General features: G+C 35.9%; 2 protein-coding genes across 3 annotated transcripts in view; both read right to left on the bottom strand.

Moving 5' to 3' along the window:
• Window positions 1–9,391, bottom strand: part of LOC149951342 (ABC transporter G family member 20-like) — a 29,982-nt gene extending 20,591 nt beyond the window's left edge. The window contains exons 1-3 of one of the 2 annotated variants that reach the window (XM_090167962.1): window positions 9,249–9,391; window positions 4,880–4,989; window positions 1,905–2,014 (exon numbers count right to left, since the gene is read on the bottom strand). In XM_090167962.1, the coding sequence (XP_090024088.1) occupies window positions 1,905–2,014; window positions 4,880–4,957 (188 nt within the window). In that variant the 5' untranslated portion in view covers window positions 4,958–4,989; window positions 9,249–9,391. Of the gene's footprint in view, window positions 1–1,904; window positions 2,015–4,879; window positions 4,990–6,818; window positions 6,907–9,248 lie in introns of those variants that run through there. The other variant, XM_090167963.1, reaches the window with a different exon arrangement.
• A 13,251-nt stretch (window positions 9,392–22,642) lies between these two features.
• Window positions 22,643–24,693, bottom strand: part of LOC149951341 (ABC transporter G family member 20-like) — a 31,619-nt gene continuing 29,568 nt past the window's right edge. The window contains exons 12-13 of the mRNA XM_090167961.1: window positions 24,246–24,332; window positions 22,643–23,242 (exon numbers count right to left, since the gene is read on the bottom strand). Of these exons, the coding sequence (XP_090024087.1) occupies window positions 23,031–23,242; window positions 24,246–24,332 (299 nt within the window). The 3' untranslated portion in view covers window positions 22,643–23,030. The remainder of the gene's footprint in view (window positions 23,243–24,245; window positions 24,333–24,693) is intronic.

Genomic DNA, 24,693 nt, shown 5'->3' with positions numbered 1-24,693 from the left:
AGTAAAATTCTATTCTATTTGGTGCCTAGCCATAAGGGTTAGCATCGTAATGAGAAGGCCGAGAGAGTGCTGAGGCTAGGTTCTATTGAGCTGAGCCGGCGATTCCGATAACCAACGGCCTGGTTCACAAGCTTTGCCTTGAGACGGATGGCTAGAGGCAGGGAAATCGTTAAAGAAGAAGAGAATGACCCATGGCCGCTTAAAACGTAGCTGCATTGACATCAGGGGGAAGCTTATGTGCAGGGCACGTGCGGAGCAGGAGATTTACTCTCGTGCCTTTTTGTGTCTAAGGTTTTTATGTAGCTCAAAGATTTGGGCATCTTGGTATTGACGATTTGGAAAAGAGAGATCTTTCGAAATCTCGGTGAAGTGGATCCCGCGCCGAGCTTGGTTACCTAGACAGGACTTTTTCATTTCTTATGACAGTGATAGCACAATGGACCTCTGGTCAAAGTGCTAGGCTGGGCTAGGCTCTACTACCGCACTCTCAATTATAATAAAAATAGTAATTATAATAATTACAATGCTATTAAATATTTGAAATTCATGTTATACGTGCGAAGTGTCATAAAATTTGTATTCAAAGTATAAGTTTAATTTCATATCTGTACTTTATTGTTAAATATTGGAAATGTAAGAAGATAGTTGACAGAGAAATCTAACCAAACTATTATCATGTTTGTGGAGTTTTCTTGTCAAATGAGTTTTATAACAAAGACATATAAAAAAATTTAACAATCTAGGAATAATCAAACAGGGATCAAATATTTGATCCCTGTTTGATTATTCCTAGATTGTTAAAAAAATTAACTAAGATCCTACAATAAATCCAATTTACTTCTCAATAACTACCTTAACAAATAAAAATATATATATTTATAAAATTACTGATAAATTTTATCTTGTATACGATTGCAGAATAAAACTAATTCACGTGATTTGTATAACTTTCGCTTTATCTAATGACGAACAATTTTCAGAAAAATGTTTGAAGGTCGTTATCGATAAATTATCTAATTAAACTTGAAAACGAAATTGGCACAAAAATTTGATATATAACCTCATCGTTTGTTATTGGTGATTGTAAATCCTTAACCTATAATCTTGTATAGATAAAAAACAGTCATACCTTTTGAAATATAGTCATTGAATTCCTTCGTAATTAAATAGGTATTGCAATTTTATTATCACTAGTTTATAGCCGTACTTGAGTTGGTTGTGTAATTCTTAGAGATTAAGACACAATGCACAGTTTAAAGGGTTTCCAAGATTCAGATACCAAGAATAACGCTTAAAGGGTATTTATTGACACGCTCAAGGAAAATAGTTCATCCACGTGACTTGAATTCTAAATCTAACTGCATCTTATCGTAACCTTAGTTTACAAGATTTAGCTTTAATGAAGCCCAAGTTACGATGATTTTAAAATAAGGTAACGTAATGTTGTCGCGTGTCCTTCTTAAAGTTACCAACATAGATCTCTAAGGTTACCAATTCCCAATTAGGGAACAACCGATCAAAACCACATGGGCCCGTGGACCTCACGTTGCTATAGTGGACATATATAGTTGAATTCGAATAGTTGGTACAGTAAGATTAAGGCATACACTCTAAAGATATATACCCCCGTACCGTAAGTAAATACATGCATATGATCAAGGGAAATGGTGTGGCCGGCCCTAAAGAGACAGACAGACAGACAGACATACAGACACACAATCTTTCGGAAATATATGTTAGATTTTTTTGGTGTTAGGCAACCTGTATATTTTTTTATGTACCCCCATTTAGTTTAAATTTCGTGTTTTGTTATTTTATTCAACCAACGGAAGTCCAATAAGCCTAACATTGTAAGTGAACATTTTTATTTAATAATAATACAATAAAATAGAAACTCAACTTACATTTGTCCTTCTGGAACATTGAAACTCAATCCACTAAGAACGAACTGATTTTTGGATAAACGGCTATAAGAATACGAGACATTGTGAACCTCGATGGCATGTTTTTGCTCCTATTTAACAGTGAATATTATTAATTAATTAATGATAAAATGAAGCAATAGAACTATTTCATATATATATATATATATATATATATCTTCAAGACTACTTTACTTGTCCTAGTGAACTTAAAGGGTTTCACTAGCCTTGTAAAGGCGGGTTTATAAAGGAGTGAAAAAATCCAAAGAAGCTTGTGCATGAAGCCGAAAGCTGATCGACGCTATTGGAAAAAGCTTTAGGAATCTGCCTCTGCGCAGTAAGCTACTGTTTACAAAAGCGCTTGTCGTGTTGAGCTTCTTGCTCAACTTGACGTGATCACGTGGTTGGTTTAGTATTAATGGCGGCTACGAAACAAAGTCGAAATATTGTCGGGCTGTATGTATTTTTTTTATCATCGCTTCAAAAACGAAATATGCAAATTTTAAAAAAGACAAATAAATTAAATAAAAAAAGGCAATAAATCCACGAAGGTCATAGAAGGGGTTGCCTTATTATTGGTTAAATACGACCACGTGATTTCAAGCGAGAGCCGAGACCCCAGAAAAATACGCGAGAATATCAAACGGAGTTCGATGCCGCCAGCGACGGAATTCAGCGTAAGCTGTCTGCTATAGCAAGTTGGAAATCGGCTCTCGCTTCTTTGTAAACGCTTACGCGAGAGCCGACGCCGACGATAAAGTTTCAGTTTGTACAAAAAGCTTTGGCTTTTCGCTCGCTTATAAACCCGCCTTAAGGGGAGAAAGACCCCTCAAACCTGTCCGAGAGACAAGGCGGCAATACACATTAAATTGGGCGATCTGCAGCGCTATTCTTCATTGGCGGAAATTAATAAATCAATTTCAGATTATCTGAGAGGACTCAATGATTAAGCCAATGTGGATTTTAAATTACTTCAAACTACAATTAAAACCAGTTTTCAGGGCAAGCTAATCTTAAATTAATTTGTTAAAACTGGTAATTAATCCTATTTAAACTGGGTTTAATCAGTGTACAAGCCTGTAGCTAAACGATTACGAAATTAATTGCACATTTAACATTTGGTCTCATATTTCTGTAGTCGGTATATAAATTTTTAGAAAGTGTTAAGCTCCTTGATTGAATGATGACTGTGATTATAGACTAGTTTTGGAGAAACGAAGGATGTTGGTTATTATGTAGAATTCAAACCTTAATCACTGACTTAGTTGAAAAACAAGTTACGACAGATTTGATAAAAGTTAGTTTAAAATTTGTTTAAAATCTCATTTTATTTGTTAAAAACAGTTTTACGCAACCACGAAAAGGTAACAAATCGATAATTGTAACTATTTCTTGAGGCGACTCGTCGTCGTAGACATAGTAAAGTATCACCGATTTGAATGTCTAGATAGACTCAATTTGAAATTTCCACCTTCCTACTGAAATGTTCCACAACAAACAGGTTTATTGGAACCTGCCACGACCAGAAAACCATAACGTTTATCTTGAAATATATGTATAAATTTAAAGTTATCTTAGGTACATATTGAAATCAATCTGACGTATTGCATTTTTAATATCCGTCGCAGCTCGTGAAAATCGCCAAAAAATTAATAGGATGATAAAATTAGCGAATAAGTAGATTAGTCCATTATGAAAAGGGATTAAAAAGCTAAACCCTAAACAAATTTGAAGAAATTTGAAAACTTACTAATAGCTCGTACCGATATCTTCGAACAAGCAAAAAGACGCGAAACTCGGACCAAATAGATCTTCGCGTGCAAAACTAAATTAAATTAAATAAAATCGCCAGAACTTCCAACGGTAGACCGGTTTCGTTCTATTTGGGACTCGTCAGTACCGTGCGGGAAATCTGCCTCGCGACTATAACACCGAAAAGAGAAACTAAGCCTAAACATTAAAAATTTATATCTATTTGGTCCGAGTTTCGCGTCATTTTGTTTGCTCGAAGACCTATTGGTACGAGCTATTTGTAAGTTTTTCCATTTCTTCAAATTTGTTTAGGGTTTAGCTTTTTTAACCCTTTTCATAATGGACTAATCTACTTATTCGCTAATTTTATCATCCTTTGCATTGCAGTCCATAGGTGGTTCCTTTTAACGTTACAAAAAAATAAATAGTTTAAATGGTTTCGTAACTTTGGAAGCGCGATGCTTTAATGCAGTGGCGAATAAGTATAAAAATACCTCGAGGTGAAAGTGTGACATTTCAGCCGTTGGGGATAACATAATCAATTTGCCACTCACAGTTGATGTTTGTAATATATGTATAATAATGATCGAATTCCCCACCGAAAGTTGTTAATATTAATAATTATTATATGTATTAACAATTTCAACTAATTGTATTAACAATATTAATTTATTCTATTAACAATAACGTTTACTTCTATCAGTATTATCAATATTTAATATTAGAATTATCTATTAATATACATATCAGTATTATCAATTAATAATATAAATATTATCCATTAGTAATATAAGTATTATCAATTAATAGTATAAGTATTATCAATTAATAATATAAGTATTATCAATTAAAAATATAAGTATTATCAATTAATAATATAAGTATTTTCAATTAATAATATAAGTATTATCAATTAATAATATAAGTATTATCAATTAATAATATAAGTATTATCAATTAATAATATAAGTATTATCAATTAATAAAAATAATTAATAATACAATTAATAATATTTATAATAATAATTAATAATATTTATAAAAATAATTAGTAATATTTATATTATCAATTAATAATATTTATAATAATAATAATTAATAATATAATTATTAATGTAGGTAGGTCACAGTCTGGTTGAAAATTTTTATAGGGAAAACCCAACTCTAAAGGGAAAAAAATAGCTTACTGAAATACTTCAACTTACTATTTTAAGATGTTTTTTCTCTATGGGAACAACGCAGGCAGAATGATGTTCATTTTTGGACCTCAATACGTCACTCATGTTTGTGTATTAAGTGGGATGATCGATAATCACTGAAATAGAAAAATAAAAATAAATATAATTATAAATATAAGCTCGTTAAATGAACTTAAAGCAGGTTAAATAGAGACATATTTTAATGATTTGGCTGAGCTCTGCTGTTAGTTCATGAGAGTATAACTAAAGGAGATTAAATAGTTGGATGTACTTGTTCATAAATACTTGTGTAAATAGGACGTTGATAGATTGCCTTATTTCGATATGACTATCGTAGAGGCACGACCAAGTTTATAAATTTCTATACTCTCCAAATGGCATGAAAATCGTTCAAGCCATAGCAGACTAGTTTTCATTGGATGCTCCAGGGTCAATTGGATAGCCGATCTTCCGGCACGTAAACTCATATGTAATATAATTACATCTTACATAATATGTTATATATGGTACATATATGACCATATATAACATATTATGTAAGATGTAATTATATATATATATATATATATATATATATATATATATATATATATATGACTAACATAATTCAAAACGGTCTTTTTGAAATACTTAAAAGCTGAGGCAATACAGCATTTATGAATTCCTTAATATGAATAATTTTAAATACATGGCAATTTATAACTTTAATCACAGTTTTATAATCTAAAATAATAGCCATTAAAATAATTAACTGGCGAGTGACAAGTGGATTATTTTTGTGACTGTCTGTTTCGCCAATGATCAGACAAATTATAATAGGTCTGAGATTTCTCCGTGATTTACCAGTAGTGTTTCGAACTGCCATGTTTACCAATTATTCAACAGAAAAAAAACTTACTGTGGAGATATAATCATGAATTGTTGAATTAGAACATAAAATTCACTAAAATTATTTTAAAATTTGAGTGTTTTCGCTCGGATTGATCACTATCACCATATTCTGGAAGTAAATTTGCAAACAGAGAGTGTTTAGGGTCCGTCTACGCGTTCTTTTCACGACACTATCATTATACGCAATCATTCGATGTTATACTTATGGTTTTTACTTTTTAAGCACCTGCCTTACGATAACAAGCCAGATTTCCCGCACGGTACTGACGAGTCCCAAATAGGACGAAACCGGTCTACCGTGGGAATTTATGGCTTTTTAATTTAATTTAATTAAGTTTTTAACTCGAAGATATTTGGTACGAGTTTCACATCTTTTTGTTCGCTCGAAGACCTATCGGTACGAGCTTATAGTAAGTTTTTAAATTTCTTCAAATTTGTTTAGAGTTTAGCTTTATTATCCCTTTTAAAATAGACTAGTCTACTTATTCCCTAATTATATATATCTATAACCAAGCTATTAATTTAATTTTATCGCCATTTGTAAATATTTAAATCCTGCAGTGTATATCCTTGTAGGTACGTCTGAACTGAACTGTTGGTTTGCACAATTAATAAAACATTTCTCTTCATTTTTATGGTAGACCTTAAAAGTCAGGCTTAAGCAACCCTCAAAAACTAATGGTATCACTCTTAATATACCATTCGTTAGAAATGAAAAAAATTCACTCAATTTTTTTAAATCGTTAATTTAATGCTCTAAATTTATCAACTAATGTAAGTCTAAATATCTGTAGACACTGTATACGCAACTATTTAACGAATCACGATTAAGGTATGGACATTATGTAAAAATTGAATAAGACGGAAATCCTGTTTCTATACATTTATCTTTTCTCGTTCTTTTTGTCTAAAACCAGGTATATAGTGGCCTTTATCTATCTATACTATGTATAAATATGTTTGGGAAAATAAACCATTATTATTATTATTATTATTATCTTTACTTTTCGGCGCTCGACTTCAAATAATTAATAAATAATTAAATGTATTTTACCTTTATTTCTGTCCTACGCTTTAAATTTATTACCGAAGATGTTTAACACGTTGCTGTGAAACATTCTAGCTAGCTCCGCGAGCCAAAATGTGTAACGAGAGAAAAATGAATTATGATAAGGCTTCCGAGAAACATGTACAGCGCGTTTTTACGTTTACACTTTCCAATGAAACTGTATATCTCAAATAAAGTTTAACCGAAATTGCTTTATGACATTTCGTCGGTCGCGATGCAAAATGCCGTACGTGTCTCCACTCTGCCGAGATAATCTCTTTATGAAACCAATCTGTAAGCGCCCCTTATATTGTATTTATTTTCTATTGTTTTGGTTTTAATAAAGTTGTTGAATTGTGTTGGAGTTGTTGAAATCGAGGAATGTTTGAAACAACCAATCTATTCTAAGTCATTGTAATCAGTTTCCTTGAAGTGGTACTGAGTGGTATGTCACTATATACTTTAGAGTATCATAATATGATAAATTTAGTAATAAATTTATTGCAATTTTTTATTATTTAAGCATTTTATTAATTCGTTTTAATCACGATTTAATCGTTTTGATCACGATATAATTATTAGTATCTGGATTTAATTTTTAAAATCCAGACTTAATCATTTCAATCTCAATTTCATAATTCAATTCGGATTTAATCATTCAAAACTCGATTTAAACATTCAAATCCCAATTTAAACATTAAGATCTTGATTTAATCAATAAAAAATAATTTACGATAAAATTTAGTTTAGCTACTTGTGCATAGATTACAATATGGAATTTAAAAAAACAACGGTTTTTATTGGGCACAATATTAAAAATCAGCTTATTAAAAGACCGACTATAGTTTCGGCTTATCTAGGCCATCATCAGGGTAACAATGAATTCGTATTGATTTCTGTGAATACAATGTTTATTTCTGTGAATACAATGTTTATTTCTGTGAATACAATGTTTATTTCTGTGAATACAATGTTTATTTCTGTGAATACAATGTTTATTTCTGTGAATACAATGTTTATTTCTGTAGGTATTTAGATTGACTTTTTCTTGATTCCTAAGTATTTTAATTACATTGTTACTTAGTGGGGTAATTATTATATAACTTTCTATTGGTTATTTTTCTTGTTTGTTGATAATGAGGGGGATAATTCATGTCTACGATTTTTATTTGCATTGATTTTTATCGGTTTCGTTGTATTTTTGTTCTATTGATATTGGAAATTGGTTTAATACAATAACATTTGTAAAATTTATAATTAAAATAAAAAATAATCTGCTGGTTGTGGTAGCACCGGGATAATTTTCTGGGGGACGCTCTTGATGGCGGAATATTATTGAGTACCGTGTTCAGTAGTTACATGTAATACACCCTAGGGCAAATTCTTCCGACGAGAGGTTGATTTTGGAAAGCTTTCCAAATTGTTTAATCATTCTAATCCCTTTTTTGATAATTCAAATTCCGATTTAATGATTCAAATCTCGATTTAATGGTTCAAATCTTGATTTAATGATTCAAATCTCGATTTATTCATTCAAATCTTAATTTAATTATCCAAATCCCAATATTAAGCATGATTTTATCGGATTTCATATTGAGAAGATGTCCTAATAATCACGATAGTGACTCGCCCCTCGAATGGCATCTTGATGCTTTTCACATTAATTTCTTGTGCGTAGTTATAGATTAGCGGCTGAAATAGTACGGAAATAATCGAAATGTAAAGCGGTACAAATAAGACAATTATTTGCCTTTACGAAAATTATAAAATGTTCAAATTTGGACCGAACTAGAATCAAGAACCACCAAGTCGCAATCCAATCGCATTTGTATAAAAAAAAACATATGATCAAATTGGTATAAACTCTTGAAATTCATACCTTGTATTTGGATTTCAATTTTGATCAAAGTCGAATTTGGCGTTTAATTTTGGAATCAAATTTTATCTAGCATTTCCATAAGGTTGGTAATGCTCCAATTTACGTGAATCATTTTACCCCATTGTTGTTAACTATCAAAACACGTTATGTTTGAACACACATAATTGGGGGATAAATTTACCTGTCAATGACGGTGTGAAATATTAATAATTAAGTTCGATCTATAACATGATTTGATTTAAATATTAAAAGTTAAGCCTTGGCCTCTTGCACAGTTGTTTCTTTAAACGTGGCTCCTTACTCTTAAGTCAAAAGGTGCTTAGAGCCAACACAGCTTTTCTGACTTGTTGGCTCACATGTGGTACACGGCCTTTCAAAATTCGTGGTAGTTTGCCATGATTTAACAAATATATTATTTGATTTCTCAGAATGGAAATTATTTCTGGGTATAATTAATTAAATGTAATTGATTTGTTCGATAGAAAAGACAAATGTTGACGAGAAATAATTCAACAAGTAGCCCCGGATATATTAATAAATAAATATTATAAACCAACTTGAATCAATCCAGAGTCTTGTTTGATGTTGTAAACGGCAAACTGGTTGATCATTGGCTTAACCCAACCCTAGTAGCTTTCCTTTGGAAGAAATCTTGGTTTATATTTATTAATTTTCTTGAATTAAGGAGCGCAACAGTGATAGTCCTAGATGTTGGAAAACTGCCACAATGGATATAATAATTCCTAACTCTTTAAGTATCTTATCCTGTTTCACGGTCACTACCTCTATCTTCATGAGATAAAAGGCTTCCATTTCTCTCTTTAAAAAATGCGTTACGTTAAACACTTCAAAAAATGCTCCAGAAACGAATCTATTGGCTTGTATAAATTTTTTTTACGTATTATCGCGTCAAAAAGAAAATTCGCTGCATACACGGCGATGGAATTGGCAGAAGCTCTTGAATTTAAAGCAAGTGGCCATTCACTTGAAAATATTTGGTTAAAGCCGATGGGTTATATGTACTAACTGGAGCCAACAAATATTATTTAAGCTTTGTAAATGAATCGCTTCCTTAAAATCTAATCGCCGGGCAGATCGAAAAATCTTGGAAGGAGTCACGACTACAGTCTTTATCTTAACGTTTCTAATATAAAAGGACATCGCACTGCGTTGCCTAAAAGTCAAAACCACGTAACTTGTTAGTGGGCATTTTTGACAAAACAATTAATTGAAATAGTAAGGAATAGCTAAGGTTCGTGCTTTTAAAAAAATATTATATCTTCACTAATATAAGTTGCGGAAGAGTCACTGGTATCAGAATTACACAGATGATTTAATAACTCTTTATAGACCAAACCACGTAATTCAAGTTACATGGCATTGGCTTTCAAAGACAACTTTATCTATGGTAAATGGCTTTCAACAATTCTCAAATCTAAATATATAGAACTTAGTCGTTGACATTTTGGCCTAGGTCTTGTAGTTCGATAAAACTTAAAATTTTAAAATACATTTTTAAGTAACAGTATAAAATGTCCAACATAGTTAAGGTGTCATGATTTATATCGAGTGTAGTGACATTAAACAGCATATGTAAAATGACTCGAATGAAACCCTGATTATCTTTTTATATCAACATATTATTCGAAAAAAATTGGATATGGGATAGGCTTAGTAAGTATACGTGGAATTTCTAATTAACCCATCTTTTGAAGAAAATAATTTAAAGGGATTAGAAGCCAAACAGGGAAGGTCAAGCTTCGGACAAAATACGTAGAAAATCCTGTTTTTAGGATGGGAATTGGGAATTTTCTACTAGATTGTCGCGCCAGTAGTGAGTATTGATGGAAGTTTTACGGCCCATGATATGGTTAAACTCCCTATAGCGGTTTAATTAGCGTTTTAGAATTGTAGGTCTGAAACAACAAACCGTAGCCGACTATGAGGCTGCTATACAATAAGTAATACATGGCGGGGATCTGTTGTACCTTTCACCATTGGGGTAGCGCTATCTTCAAAACAAGTGGTTATGGGCTTAGATTTACAGATATTACTAGTTACAATAAGGATTGCCAATTTTTAATCACTTTAAACTAATATTTCAACAAAACACATGAAAACAAAACTGAAATAGCACACTTATTAAATGCAACCAACTATTTACGTTCGTTATACCCTCCCAAAGGGAAAAGTTGCAATGGGCTTTAGTTTTCCTATGGCAACCGAAAATGTTTTTGACCTCTCCATTTAAAAAAGCATGGGATTTTCTCGGTTACCCAAATTTTGTTAAAATTTAACTAAAATTGATCAATTTTACCCAAAATTGTTGATCAATGTTACCTAAAATAGGTCAAATTCATATTTTAGTGTAAGTTTTGAAAATTTAATTTAAAAAAAACCAAGCAAATCCTATGCTTTTATAAATGGACCTTTGTTTTGAGAGATCAAAAACATTTTTGGTTGTCATGGGAAAACTAAGGCCCATTGCAACTTTTCCTTTTGGAAATTTTCATATTACCATAAGGTCTACCTAAGTCCCGAGTTTCAACAAAATCGGTGATAACCACCTCGGGTAGTCTCCTTGTCATTGGTCCCATACAAGAAACAATACACGTTTTTACTTGAGTTGGTGATTGGGAGTCTTAGGAATGATGCTGCGGCTAGAGCATAGTGATCCAACACCACCGTCTACAAATTTTTCTTAAGTTTTTCTACGTCGCTTTATTTTTTAGAGGGGATAATATTTTGCCCTTTGCGCCGCCGAAATCCATAAACGTCGCTGCTGAGCGTAATCAAATCGGAGCTATGTTCTAGCGGCGGCCAGTCTGTAGATGTTCGGGAATGATAGAATTTCCGCGCAAAGAAGCGTAAAGGCAGTTGGCGCACCAGTACTCGTTATCTTGATTCAGCTCAATAGTGGCGGATTGACGCTGGCCTTACTACCACTTTGTTTGAGGAGGTTGACTTCATCGCCCTCCGTTAAAATTGACGTGTAGGTTCCCGGAAATTTTTACTTTCGTCAACTCAGGCAGGACTTAAAATTGGCGAACCACACTGATTCTCATGATCCACGATCGGAAAGATGAGTGATTTCGAATCCCAACACTTTTTAGCCCTGACCCCGGTCAATCACGTAGTCGACAGTGGACTCGGCTGAATTAGCCTCAAGGGGCTGACCTTAGTTCTGCCCAATTGGTGACGGGATGTACGACACTCCTCAACCTGAGTATCGAGGTTCTTTAAACAATTTTCACGGAACAACGAAATATGGGCCGCACACCCATTTATGGCACTAACAAATCAATTCAGGGCTGCGAGTGGTACCAGGAGCGGAGTTCAAGGAAAACCGGAGCGAAAAACATTGAACATTTTGGCAACTTAAATACATCTGAAAAATATCGTGGCAATCCTAATTTTCTTTATGACAATTAAAAATAAAGCGCATTCATAAGATACACTATTATGAATGAGAGCTAAATCTGGGGAGATGGCTTTTACGCAGGGCTACGAATTTTTACTAATGAATATTTTTAAGGAGAGGGAAAATGGTATTATTAACCAACGCCGTAAAGGTAAAATAGACCAACAATAACCAGCAATCCTAGCGGAATAATTGAAATTAATCGGTTCACCATTGAATGTACTATTTTACGCTCCCTTTAATAGTAATAATAATTATGAAAATTAGCTAGGCTTATACCGAAGGCATTGACCAACGTCAAATAGGTAAAATAGACCATTAACGTTTGGGGAAACTTAAATATATTTATTTATTTAAAACCGATACGTGGTACTTCGGCCGAGAGATCTTCAATTCGAAGTTACAAGTTAAGGGAATTTAAAAGCGGCTACCTCCAATACAAAAGTGAAAGCTAAAAGAAGGAAACCTAGAACTTTGCCTTTTCAAACGTCTTGGGCGAAGGTGAAAATAAATATGGATTCAATTACTCTACAAAGCGACCAAGAAATTACGGTATCGACAGTGACTAACCGTCTGGAAACTAAGTGAGTAACGATTTAAAATTAAATAGCCTGATATTAATTAATTACCATCGCTTTAATAAAACATAAAAGTTTCAAATAAACTAAAAGAAATAGACAAGCCGAAAATGTAGAAAAATTTATATTACTGTCGATGTAATGCAAATTATAGTTTTGAAACTGGGCGATGAATTCAAATTGCTAGAAACCGAACGTTTCAAATTGGACGCCATCTAATTTAAGGGGAATATAACCCAAGTCTTTTTTAAGGTTTTTTATGTTTTTTATGTTAACAATTTAGGCGGGAAATCACTAACCAGCGCCAAAAAAATCGAATCCATAGGAGGGAGCGGGAAATGGCGAGGGGCTGATCACTCCGCGTAATCGGTGTACAGAGCCGTACCTTTGACTGTACTAATGGGAATACGCGTAATCTTTGAAGTCCCTGCCTTTGGCAGTGGTAATCTAAGCGTAATCCGGTGTACAGACTTTCTAAGAGTGGTTAGCCCCTCGGGAAATGGAAGAAGTGTTGATGTTCCACACCAAAAAACCTTACATTTTTGCCCTGAATGAAAAGGTTTGAAATATTTCTGACCGCATTTAAAACTTAGAGGTGATAGTTGTTGCAGGGTGACCACAGGAAACCCTACAATTTTTTTAAGGACAAATAGGAAATTTAATACATTTTATAGGAAATTTAATACATTTTATAGGAAATTATAGGAGTAATTTTTAGGTAAATTTAGGAAATTATAGGAGTAATTTTTAGGTAAATATAGGAAATTATAGAAATAATTTTTAGGTAAATATAGGAAATTATAAAAGTAATATTTACGTAAATAAAGGAAAATATAGCAACGTGCAGGTTCATTTAAAGAACATTTTTAGGAATAATCCTAATAAAGATAAAACAAATGCTTTTAAAGGAACTTTAGTTCAATAGTAATATTTCATTTAATAAGAAAACATCACAGACTTTGTGACTAGATAAATGTATTAAAATAATATTACATTTTCATTTTAAAACCCCAGCTAGCCTTTAACTTAAAAGCCAATGAAATTAGTGCTTTTTTAAAAGGCGGGCTGTTTTTGAGAGCCTTAAATTTAAATTTTAATCAAAGCGTGAAGAACGAAAAATAGGAAAATATGGGATAGTTGTCAAATTACAGGAAGGCATTCGAAACATAGCAACATTATAAAACACAGGAAGTGTGGTCACTCTGTTGTTGATTCAAAATTAAAAATATCTGTGACGAACATCTGACAGAGATATAATTTTAACTTTATTTGGAACAGTATCTACGATAGATGGCGATACCCTCTAGACAAACAACCGCACGATCTAATCTGTTTTTTCTTTTTTTTATTCCCCCCTTCTAGCTTAATCGTTGTGTTGGGGATTATTCCGTTTTGATCACCGATGTTGCTCGGGTGTACTCGCCATGTAACTATGGTACATTTGTATATTAAGGCAATTGTTGGCTCTATCATTGCCACCTGTATTATGAAAAGGTCCCTGTTATTAGAGATGGCCATGATTCTATCCGATACTTCGAAAAAAGCGACTTTAGATTAGAGCGTGGTGCCATCCATTAATGGCGAAGGAAGCTAAAATCCAAAATAGCGAAACAATAACTTCGTATAATAATTATAATTTGACAACTTATACTCTTCTTAGTAGACTTTAACCATAATTATATATCCCATATAAAATTTATACTTAAAAATTACTATAATTTAAGTTATCGTCAAATTTACAGACGAGCCAATCGACGCAAAGGGTACCTATAAGTACCCGCCTTTTTGGTCAAAATGTAGCTTAACTATCTTGTTTTGATTACGACGATAGCGAACACGGTTGATAAAAGAGCTACTTGACATTGAAACCAAACGTGTTTATGCCTGACAACGAAAATACACGATAACATCTCAAAAGTGGGATCTGGACGATAGCCTAACGAAGAAAACGTGAACTATATGCATTTTTTTTAGATAAACGACCATGTTGCGACGTCATAATTTATTTCAACGGTGTGATGAAATCTACGAAACGGGCTAGTCGAGGTTACGTAAATATATTACTACAATATCACGGTGTATTGACAAAATTTAACGATCGACTAATGTCTCATGTTCAGGGCCGTATTAAGGCATGTGCCAAGTGTGCCATGGCACAGGGGCCCCCGAGTTTAAAAATAAATATTGAATACAGTCATTATTTTGGTATTTTATGTTTATAACCACACTGGCGTTAATAGAGTCAAAAAGTAAGGTGTTAATGTTTTTAGGGGCCCCAAATTCTACTTGGCACAGGACCCCCAATAGTGATAATCCGGCCATGCTCATGTCATGTTCTCATCTAGCCAACGTGAGACGTAGCAGTAGAATTAGCAAGTCAACTAAGGCCAACGTAGTTTACAAATCCATAATGAGGTCGGTGTGGGGATAGGGCATTAGCCTTCCAAGGCCAGTGGGGACGGTGGAGGTTGCGTATGTCTTCCGATAGAGGTGAAGTTTTTAGTATTATTTTAAAGGGATGTGCAACCTGATTTTCAGAAAAATTGTAAAAGACGGTTGTAGTGGGAATACTTACGACGTTAGTGAACGATGATGCTGCTGGAGGGATACAAAACATCATTATCAAACTGATAATTTCAAATGCTGCAACGTAGGTTGCGAACCCCTTGAAATGCAAAATATAACATTTCCTGTTCCCTTTAAAAATAAACAAAGAAATAACCTTAATCAGAATCAACTAAGAGTATGAGGGATCAATTATGAAATACGTAATTTACGTAAAACTGTGATTATTGGGAATCTTAGCAGAATCTTGAAATCAAGCAGAGTCAAGGGTTTTTTTGAAGGAATCCACGGAATTGAAGGTGAAATCAGAAAATCAATTTCGATTACGAAAGAATCAGAAAGGAATCAAGGCGAAATCACGGAATTAAATGGAATAAATTATTTTGGGAATCAACGAGAATAAACTCTAAGATTCCTTGATTCTGAATCTTGTACGCTTTTTTTTGTAAAGTGCGGACCCTTCGAACGACCAAGTTGAAAAAAGTCCTAATCTGCTAGATTACGGAAACGAATTTCCAAGCAGAGCTAGCACAGGCGCTTACGCCACTCCAGCTTTATTTGACGAAGCTGCGGCTCTCACTTTATTAAAGTGGACAAAAATTATACACGATGGCAGTTAGTCAAGAAGAAGATAACTTAAGCAATCTCAAGGAAACAAGAGACGCATCTTCTGCAGCCGGTTTCATAGCTTTAGGGGCTTTTGAAGAAGCGATAAAGACCGCCGTAACGAGTGCTGAGCAGCAACGATGACTGCAATGCAACAACAGAATTTCGCGGGCAACCAAAATGTACTGGATGCCGGACCAGGGTAAGGTGGCAACGTGAATGCACACTTTTCCCCAGCGCCCAACGTCGCGTATCATCAATGAGGAGACGTCAGCAAAATCATTGCAAACTTCGATCCCGAGTCCGCACCGCATCAAACGTCAGAGATGTGGGTAAAGAAAGTGGACGATATGGCGGCGATGTACGGATGGTCTGACGGCGTTACGATTCATAACGACTTACAACGACTTAAGAGATCCACCAAAATATTGTTCGAGAGACTAGAATCCAACGTCCATACTATATCTGCCCGATTCTCTACGGCGCCTCCTTATGCGCCCTGAAGAAAAAAGACGGGGGCATACGCCCGATCGCTGTGGGTAACACGTTCCGTCGCCTTGTCGCTAAGTTAGGGTGCTCGCATATCATGCCATCGCTCGGGCCCAACCTTCGCCCAGTGCAGCTGGGTTTCGGTACTCGCGGGGGTGCCGAAGCCGCGGCCCACACCGCTTGGAGTTTTGTCAATCACTCCCACCTCGATGCCAAAGTATTACTCAAAGTCGACTTTCGCAACGCTTTTAATATGGTGCGTAGAGATCGCTTACTCGAAGCTGTCTTCAAGTCGCTCCCGGAATTATATCTTTTTCTCCGCCAATGTTATCGGTTTTCGTCCCATCTTACCTTCGGCGACGCTCTAATATCTTCGGCGACGGGTGTTCAACAGGGCGATCGCTTAGGCCCCGCCCAATTTTGTCTAATTGTCCATCAAGTGGCTTTAAAAATGGATTCTCAGTTTAATGTATGGTACCTGGACGATTCCTCTCTGGGTGACAGCCCTGAGGTTGTTTTGAAGGACCTGGGCCTCCTCAACGAGCTCTCCATTGCTCTCGGCCTCGAGCTTAACCCCTCCAAACGTGAGCTCCTTATCCTCAATGCTGGAGAGTTTGAAGATCATCAGTTGAAATCTATGTTCGAGTTAGCTGCCCCAGGTATAAAAGTTGTCGATCGGGTCAATTACACCCTTTTGGGCGCGCCCCTCTCACCCGTGGCGATCTCGCAATGCCTCGCCATTAAAACAGAATCTTTGAAGGTCATGTCTTCGAACCCCCAGCATGTTTCGGCACATCACGGCTTTTTCTTATTGAAAAATTCTTTGGCCATCCCTAAGTTGCTATTTCTCCTGAGAAGCGCTCCTGTTTGGCTCCACAAGGAAGGCCTAGCCTCGTTTGATAACACCCTCAGGCTGGCACTACAAAACGAGCTTTCGTGGGAACAGGTATCTCTCCCTGTCGCTAAAGGGGGCCTAGGCATTCGGCACTCTTCCAAACTCGCTCTTCCGGCGTTTCTTTCTTCAATCCACAGTGTGACCGATTTGGTGAAAGATATTCTCCCTAATCTTGTTGTCGACCCGTCAGTTTCGGTAGTTCGCGATGCCCTTAGCGAGTGGGGCCTATCCACAAGTGAAGCCCTTCCATCTCCGGATCAGCGGGGTTACCAACGCGTTTGGGAGGCTTCGATCATCGACAAGTCCATGCACCATTTGTCGGATTGCGCTGTTAGCGACCGCGACAAGGCTCGCTTACTGTCAGTGAGCTCCAAAGAATTGGGTGCTTGGCTCAACGCCCTTCCGTCGCCATCCTTGGGCACTCTTCTAGACGATGACTCTTTTAGGATAGCTGTCGGTCTACGTTTGGGAGCCCAAATTTGCGTCCCTCATACGTGTGTTTGCGGTGGCCAGGTTGACTCTTTGGGCACCCACGGCTTGAGTTGTAAGCGAAGTTCGGGTCGCTTGTCGCGCCACGGTGCCGTAAATGACCTTCTGAAACGCTCCCTGGTTTCTGCTGGCGTTCCTTCCCTTCTGGAGCCACCCGGACTTTCTCGCCGTGGTCGGGTGGTAAAGCCATCGTTTGGGATTTTAGATGCACGGACCCCCTAGCTCCTTCCTATTTGGTCTCTTCATCTTCAGCCCCTCTCTGGGCCGCTACCCAGGCTGAAACAAAGAAGAGATCCAAGTATTCGGATCTCGGCAGCAAATTCATCTTCCATCCAGTGGCCATTGAAACCCTTGGCGCTTTCGGTCGCGATGCTTTGTCGTTAATTCACGCCATAGGCCGTAGGATTCGAGACATCTCTTCCGAGCCGCGCTCCGTAGAGTATCTGGTGCAACGCATCGCGATTGCGGTTCAAAAAGGAAACGCCGCCTCTGTTTTGAGCACTTTTCGGCCGGGTGCTTCTTTGGAAGACTACCTCTTCCATTTGGACTAAATTTTTGTTTTGGTGTAACTATTTGTCAATAAATCTTAAAAAAGTGGTTTCCAACCGCTAAGAGACACCCAAAAGTTGCACCGCGAAATGAATCAAAGGTTTAGAAAACTGGGTGAAACGCTAAAACGGTACTACCACGACAAAATTGCTAAAGCTCGTTTATCCGGCTTAACCGAAGAAGCAATGATTGAATTGATCACAGGATCAAAGGAACCAACGCTTATAACGGCACGACTTTTTACTAATTATCAAGAAGAGAAATGGTGATGATCGCCTTTGCGTTGATTTCCGAGCGTTAAACTGGATTACGAAAAAGGGCGCTTTTCCCCTACCGTTGGTCAACGATAAACTGGAACGGTTAAGAGAAAACAAGTACTTCACGAGCGTTGACTTAACTTTGGGCTATTATAAAATTCCTCTACCAAGAACGGCATTTTGTACACCTACATCTACCATTTGGTCTTACGAATGGTCCAGCCGTCTTGCGTCTTCCTACGGATGATGAATGCCTTTATCGGTCCGCTCCGATACGCCATAGCACTCATGTAATTAGACGATGTGCTAATTCCTTCTATTGACGAAGACCAAGGCTTAGAGCATCTGGAAGAAATGTTACTTCCTTCAATCAAACAATAATTTTCTTGGATTTGAAATTAGTGAAAAAGGAATGAGAACCGGAGAACAAATAATCCAATGTGTAAAAGAATTTCCACGACCACAACATGTACATTTCATTCGACGTTTTTTAGGACTAGCAAGCTACTTGTATATTAAACTTATTGTTGTTTAACTAAAACCAAACGTGTTTATGCCTGACAACGAAAACATACGTTAACAAATACATAGCTTGTATTGTTTGCCAGAAAATATCTAACTTCTAAAAGCTCATTAAAGAAATTTTGTCCTTTGTTATTAGGTTTATCGCTGCGCTGATAAAAAATAGCTGATGATATTATAAAAACGCTTTAGTCCCATTCGACCGAAATCCCATTCGTTCGAAGGCGGTTTTTGAGGTGTCCCATTCGACTGAATTCCGCCGAAACGTGCGGTTTTTATGTGTCCCATTCGACCGAACGCTTTTATGTGTCCCATTCGACCGAACGCTTTTATGTGTCCCATTCGACCGAACGCTTTTATGTGTCCCATTCGACCGAACGCTGCTATATAAATTGGCTTTTGCTATGTTTTCAATTTAGTTACTGAAGTCGTTTGCAATGGAGCGGATAGCTAATAAAGGAGGGTATTTATATATCAATAATAATTATCTTCACCTAGTCAAGAAAAGTAACTGAACCAAAACTGAAATAGTAAACTTAACCAACTCTAAACTAACCCAACCTAACCTAACCTAACCTAACCTAACCTAAACATGTATCTTCGATAGAACATACCTTATAAATAAAATACCAAATCACCCCGCCAATTGGGCTACATTTTAAAATTCTTTCGGTCGAATGGGATTTCGGTCGAATGGGAATAAACGATAAAAACCGAGGGGTCAGACATTTACCAAAATCCCGTACACTAAAATCGCAAAATCTTTTAACTCTCTCTATGGTAAATTAACATTGAAATCCCAAAATCACTTCAAAAGGTAAGTATAAAATCACCAAAATCTTTACGAAATCCCGAAATCCCAAACAAAATAATGGCAAGTGTCCGACCCCTCGATAAAAACCATTTGATTCAAAGAAAAATATGATCCGCCAGTTTTAAGGCTGTGCATCGGTTTTGGGGGTTGTTTTTTGGGTGCCCATATCTCTGAAACGAAGCACTTAGGGACCCATGTTCATCAGACGTATTCTACTCATTCAGACCCAAAGAACACGGACACCACGTATAACATAGCAAGATAAAAAAAATGAGTAAACATTTCGTGAGGTTTTAATAGTGATTCTCGTAAAAACCTTTTTGAACTAAAATGTGGGGAATCTGATGGGTCCACTTGCGCAGTTTCCATTTGCGCACTTCCCACTTCCGCAGTTTTCGTTTGCGCACGTTCCCAATTGCGCGTTTCCCATTTGCGGAATTGCTATTTGCGCAGCTCCCCATTTGCGCACTTTGTCATTTGCGCAGTTTCCCGCTTGCGCGGGTTTCTCGTTTGCGCAGTTTCCCGTTTGCGCGGTTTCCCTATATGAAAACGGTGCCTACGCGCCTGAGGCGCGCCCGGCTAACCTAACCGTTGCGCGCTTCGCGCGCTAGCCTTGATATAACTACCTCTATATGACAAACCTGCGCAAATGAAAAACCTGCGCAAATGATAAACCGCGCAAATGGAAATTATCTGCGGAAATGGGATACTGCGCTTACGGAAAAAGCGCAAACGAAAAACGCGCTAATGGAAAACTGCGGAAATGGGATACTGCGCAAATGAAAACTGCGCAAATGGAAAACCGCGAAATTGCATTTGCGGAAATGGTAACTGCGCAATTGGCCCATTACCTTCAGAATAGTGCTATCTTGATTTGGTCATACATAATTGAATATTTTGCGAGGGCTCACAAACTATGGGGTAATAGGTTTAAGGGTCCAACGTTTAAAATTCCGAAAAATATCTTTCAACTGACCGAAACAATTTTACTTCTCGAAGGGGAAGGGTTTAATGATAAATATTTAAAAAGTGAGTTATTTTCATTTTCTCCGTGGCAACAAATATTTGTCAGGGCTCCTCCTCTCAGAATCTGGGTTAATTAATTTTTTTAACCCAAGAAACTGTTAATCATAGTGTTATAAGCAGAGAAGCAAGTGCGCAAAAGCATTTTGGGATCAGCCGACCTGAGGCAGACTGGCCATGTGTCCAGGTAGGCCAAATCCAACGGGCCTTGACCCGATACTGCTTTGGTGGTTTTGAAAACCAGTGGTGAATCATTGCCAGATAAGTGTTTCCCCTTCCATAAAATCTTGTAGAGGTTAACGGTAGTAGTGATTGTAGGGAGCTGTTGGCTCGCATGGCATTGTAACCCGGCCACCTGAATTAAAAGTCTTTAAAAGTCGCTCGATGACCTAGGCCTAAGGTGGGGCCTTGGGAATTAGCCTAGCTGATTATTATTATTATTACATGGTGAAATCGAAATTTGAGCGGCCTCGGTAAAGTTCAACCAGCACCTCTTTCCTTCATTTTGTCTCCAAGTTTTCGAAAAGCGGGACCGCCAGTGTATTATGTCCATCAGATGAACCCGACCCATGGTGACTTGCCTAAGTGACTCGCTTAACTTAACCGTATATTTCATTTAGAAAAAAAAACATTTGTGGAAAGTCATAGAAAATTAATTATTTTTTTTTAAGGGAAAGCAGTGTCTCTCTCCACAGATTTTTATATGAACAAATTAGCTCCCAATCTCTTTTAGAATCCGTTGAAGCAGTTTCCAATCACTGGTTTCCAACGCGGTATTGAACTGATGTTGGCTGTTTTGAGAGGCGATTGAAGCAATTTTCTGAAACTTTTGAGAATTCCACTCACGTACCATTTAACAAAAAATATTGTCATTATTCGTAAGGTTTTTTTATTTATTACAATTACTTATGTCATATTACATATTTAACGAAAGGTAAAAATATCACAAGGTATTTAAAACGTTAACAAGATAAGTCCTTTCCATTGGAACTATTTAGGTGAATTTTGGCAACCACTCTTTAAATTAACTTTCAAAATTACTGTAAAACCTAAATATCTATTTATTGAAGAGTAGACCTCTGTAAGTTCTAATACTTTAGCCGTAAGTGTCCTTTCCTAACTACATAATTATTGGCACATCATAAAAATCACCGGGATACCTCTAACATCATGAGTCGTGTTTCAATTTCGAAATTTTTTCATTTGATCTTCATACCAATTATTATGGAAATTGGTTCTTCATACCAATTATTATGGAAATTGGTTCTTTATACCAATTTTTATGGAAATTGGTTATCAGATTAAATTTATTAATATTATATTTCAAATTTCTTTTTGTTATGATAATATGATTTTAAACTCGTTTTGGTTTTAAAAGAAGGATTTCAAACTCTATTTTCTTATAAAAATTGCATTTCCGAATCATTTTGTTTATGAAAATGGGTTATAATACTAGTTTTGGTTATGAAAAATGGATTTCAGAATTTTTATTTTTTATGAATATTAGTTTTCAGAATCATTGTCTACGAATATTAGTTTTCAGAATAATTTTCTACGAATATTTATTTTCAGAATCATTTTTTATGAATATTAGTTTTTAGAATCATTTTTTAATTAGTTTTCTGAATCACTTATTTAGTTAAAAGATTTTCAGAATCATTAGACGTCTATTCTTATCGAGAGATCTTATTACAGTTTATAAAGATTCTGAAAACCACTTATTACATAAGCAAAGATGTTTTTAAAAAAATCAGAAATTTATAACAAATTTACAGAAACGTGATTCCGTTTACGAAACATTTTCGTAATCTTAAATACAGTACGACTAAATAAATGTATTACACATTTTCTGAATTTTGGTAATTCTGAAAATTCAGATTCGTTTCAAAGAATCTCTATTATTGAATGTATTTACGAAATCTGTTCCGTTTGAGTTTTTTATTTACAGACTACAAGTAGGCAGGAAACATTTCGACTTCGGTTGCTTAGTTTTTAATAATCATCTCTAAGAAGAACTGTGGCCACCATTCACTTTGCTCCGCCAACTTACGTTTGATTCGTTGATTGCTTTACAAATATTGATAAATATGATATATGGATTTCCAATCCCCGAATTAAATACATTCGCTAATCATTTCTGTAATCGGAATACAACTAATGCCCCGATGAGGAAAAAGGCCGACCAAAAGATAACGCTCAAAAGTCCCATCTGAATTTGGAAGTGTTCGATTCCCCAGCCTCGCGTAATCACCGAGCGCAGGGCTTCATTCGTTTGAGTCACTGGTACGAAACGAGCGAACCACATCAGTGGCTTTGGCATGCCCTCTAGTGGCCACACAAATCCTAAAAAAAATATAATCATTTGTGAGTTCAAGGTAATGAGTATGGGCAGGAAACTATGTACGTATACACTTGTAATGTCTAAGGATAAATAAAGTCAGCTTGTAGTACCCAAGACACCATCCCATCTATAGGGATGCGCCGATATGGGTTCAGCGGATATATCGGCCGACATTAACAGTTATCTATCATAACAATAGTGTATATTATCAAATCATTGAAAAGACGGTTCAGTACACTGTCATACCATTTTATTCTAATTTTTCATGAAAAAAGTTTGCAAGAGCAGATCCGAATATGTTTATTTTTGTATTGCGTTATACCTATTTTCTATCACAAAGCGAATATCGTCGTTTTTTATTTGTTTACACTCGTTACCCCCTGTCTAAAATAATGGTATGATCTAGCTTCTGAAGTCAAATAAAATATTACCATTAAAGAATTATCTTATTTTTCAAATACCGGTATCGGCCAATATCGGCCGATACCAATATTAGAAAAATAGGCCAGTATATCGGCGTATATATCGGTGCATCCCTAGTCATCTAGGAAATTTAATGCCTCTTAATTCAGGTGGCCGTGTTAAAATGCGTAGGAGGGTGGTGGCAAGCAATTCATGCCACGCGAGCCAACAGCTCACTACACTCACTATTACCGTTAAACTTAACAAGTTTAAATGGAAGTGGAAACCGTAGATCTTGGAGAAAACTCCTTAACCAGTGGTGAAGAAGGAGAGCTCCGATTATTTTTATCCAGTGCCCCAAGCTGAAATCGAACCCGGCTCCTCGGGAAAGTGCTAAACATTCAGCCACACCACCACTGCCCCCAGTTGCGAATGAGTCTCGAGAAACGGGCGTGGCTTAAATTAGGTCGAAGACGTCACGAACGAAAATCTGTAAGCCACGCCCAATTCTATGAAAATCATCAAGGCCACCATAGTCTTCCTCGGACATACCAAGTGTATGAATATATAATTTCCAGATATGAGGGAAAAAGACAGACTTACCACAAAGGATTAGATTAGGAAGAAATACACCAATTCCGGCAAGAATTCCCGACGTAATGTCAGTTGCGAGAGCTGATACCAAAAAACCTGGTTATGGGAAAAATAAAAACCAATATCAATTTTCACAACTTAAATAAATAAGTATAATAAGTAGATATTTATCTAGCTCAAGCAGTTAATTTATTTTCGATATTCTTCATAGTTTCTAAAATATATAATATTATATGCAAATTTAAGTCTAAAACTCAATAATACTTTAATTATTAAACTCAAACTTACAGGATTTTCAAAATATTTTAAGTTTAACACGAATTATAGAGCCGCTGTGATGCTATTAAATACTTCGGTGACAAAATTGAAGGTGTAACGTACTCAAAATAAGTAATAATAATATTAAATAGTCTAAGATTTATAATTTGTGCTCAATTACGTATAAAAATTCGTTCGA

Source organism: Leiobunum rupestre, chromosome 3, assembly GCF_980474605.1.
Source record: "Leiobunum rupestre chromosome 3, qqLeiRupe1.1.hap1, whole genome shotgun sequence".
Classification (NCBI taxonomy): Eukaryota; Metazoa; Arthropoda; class Arachnida; order Opiliones; family Sclerosomatidae; genus Leiobunum; species Leiobunum rupestre.
This window is presented reverse-complemented; position numbering and strand designations above follow the sequence as displayed.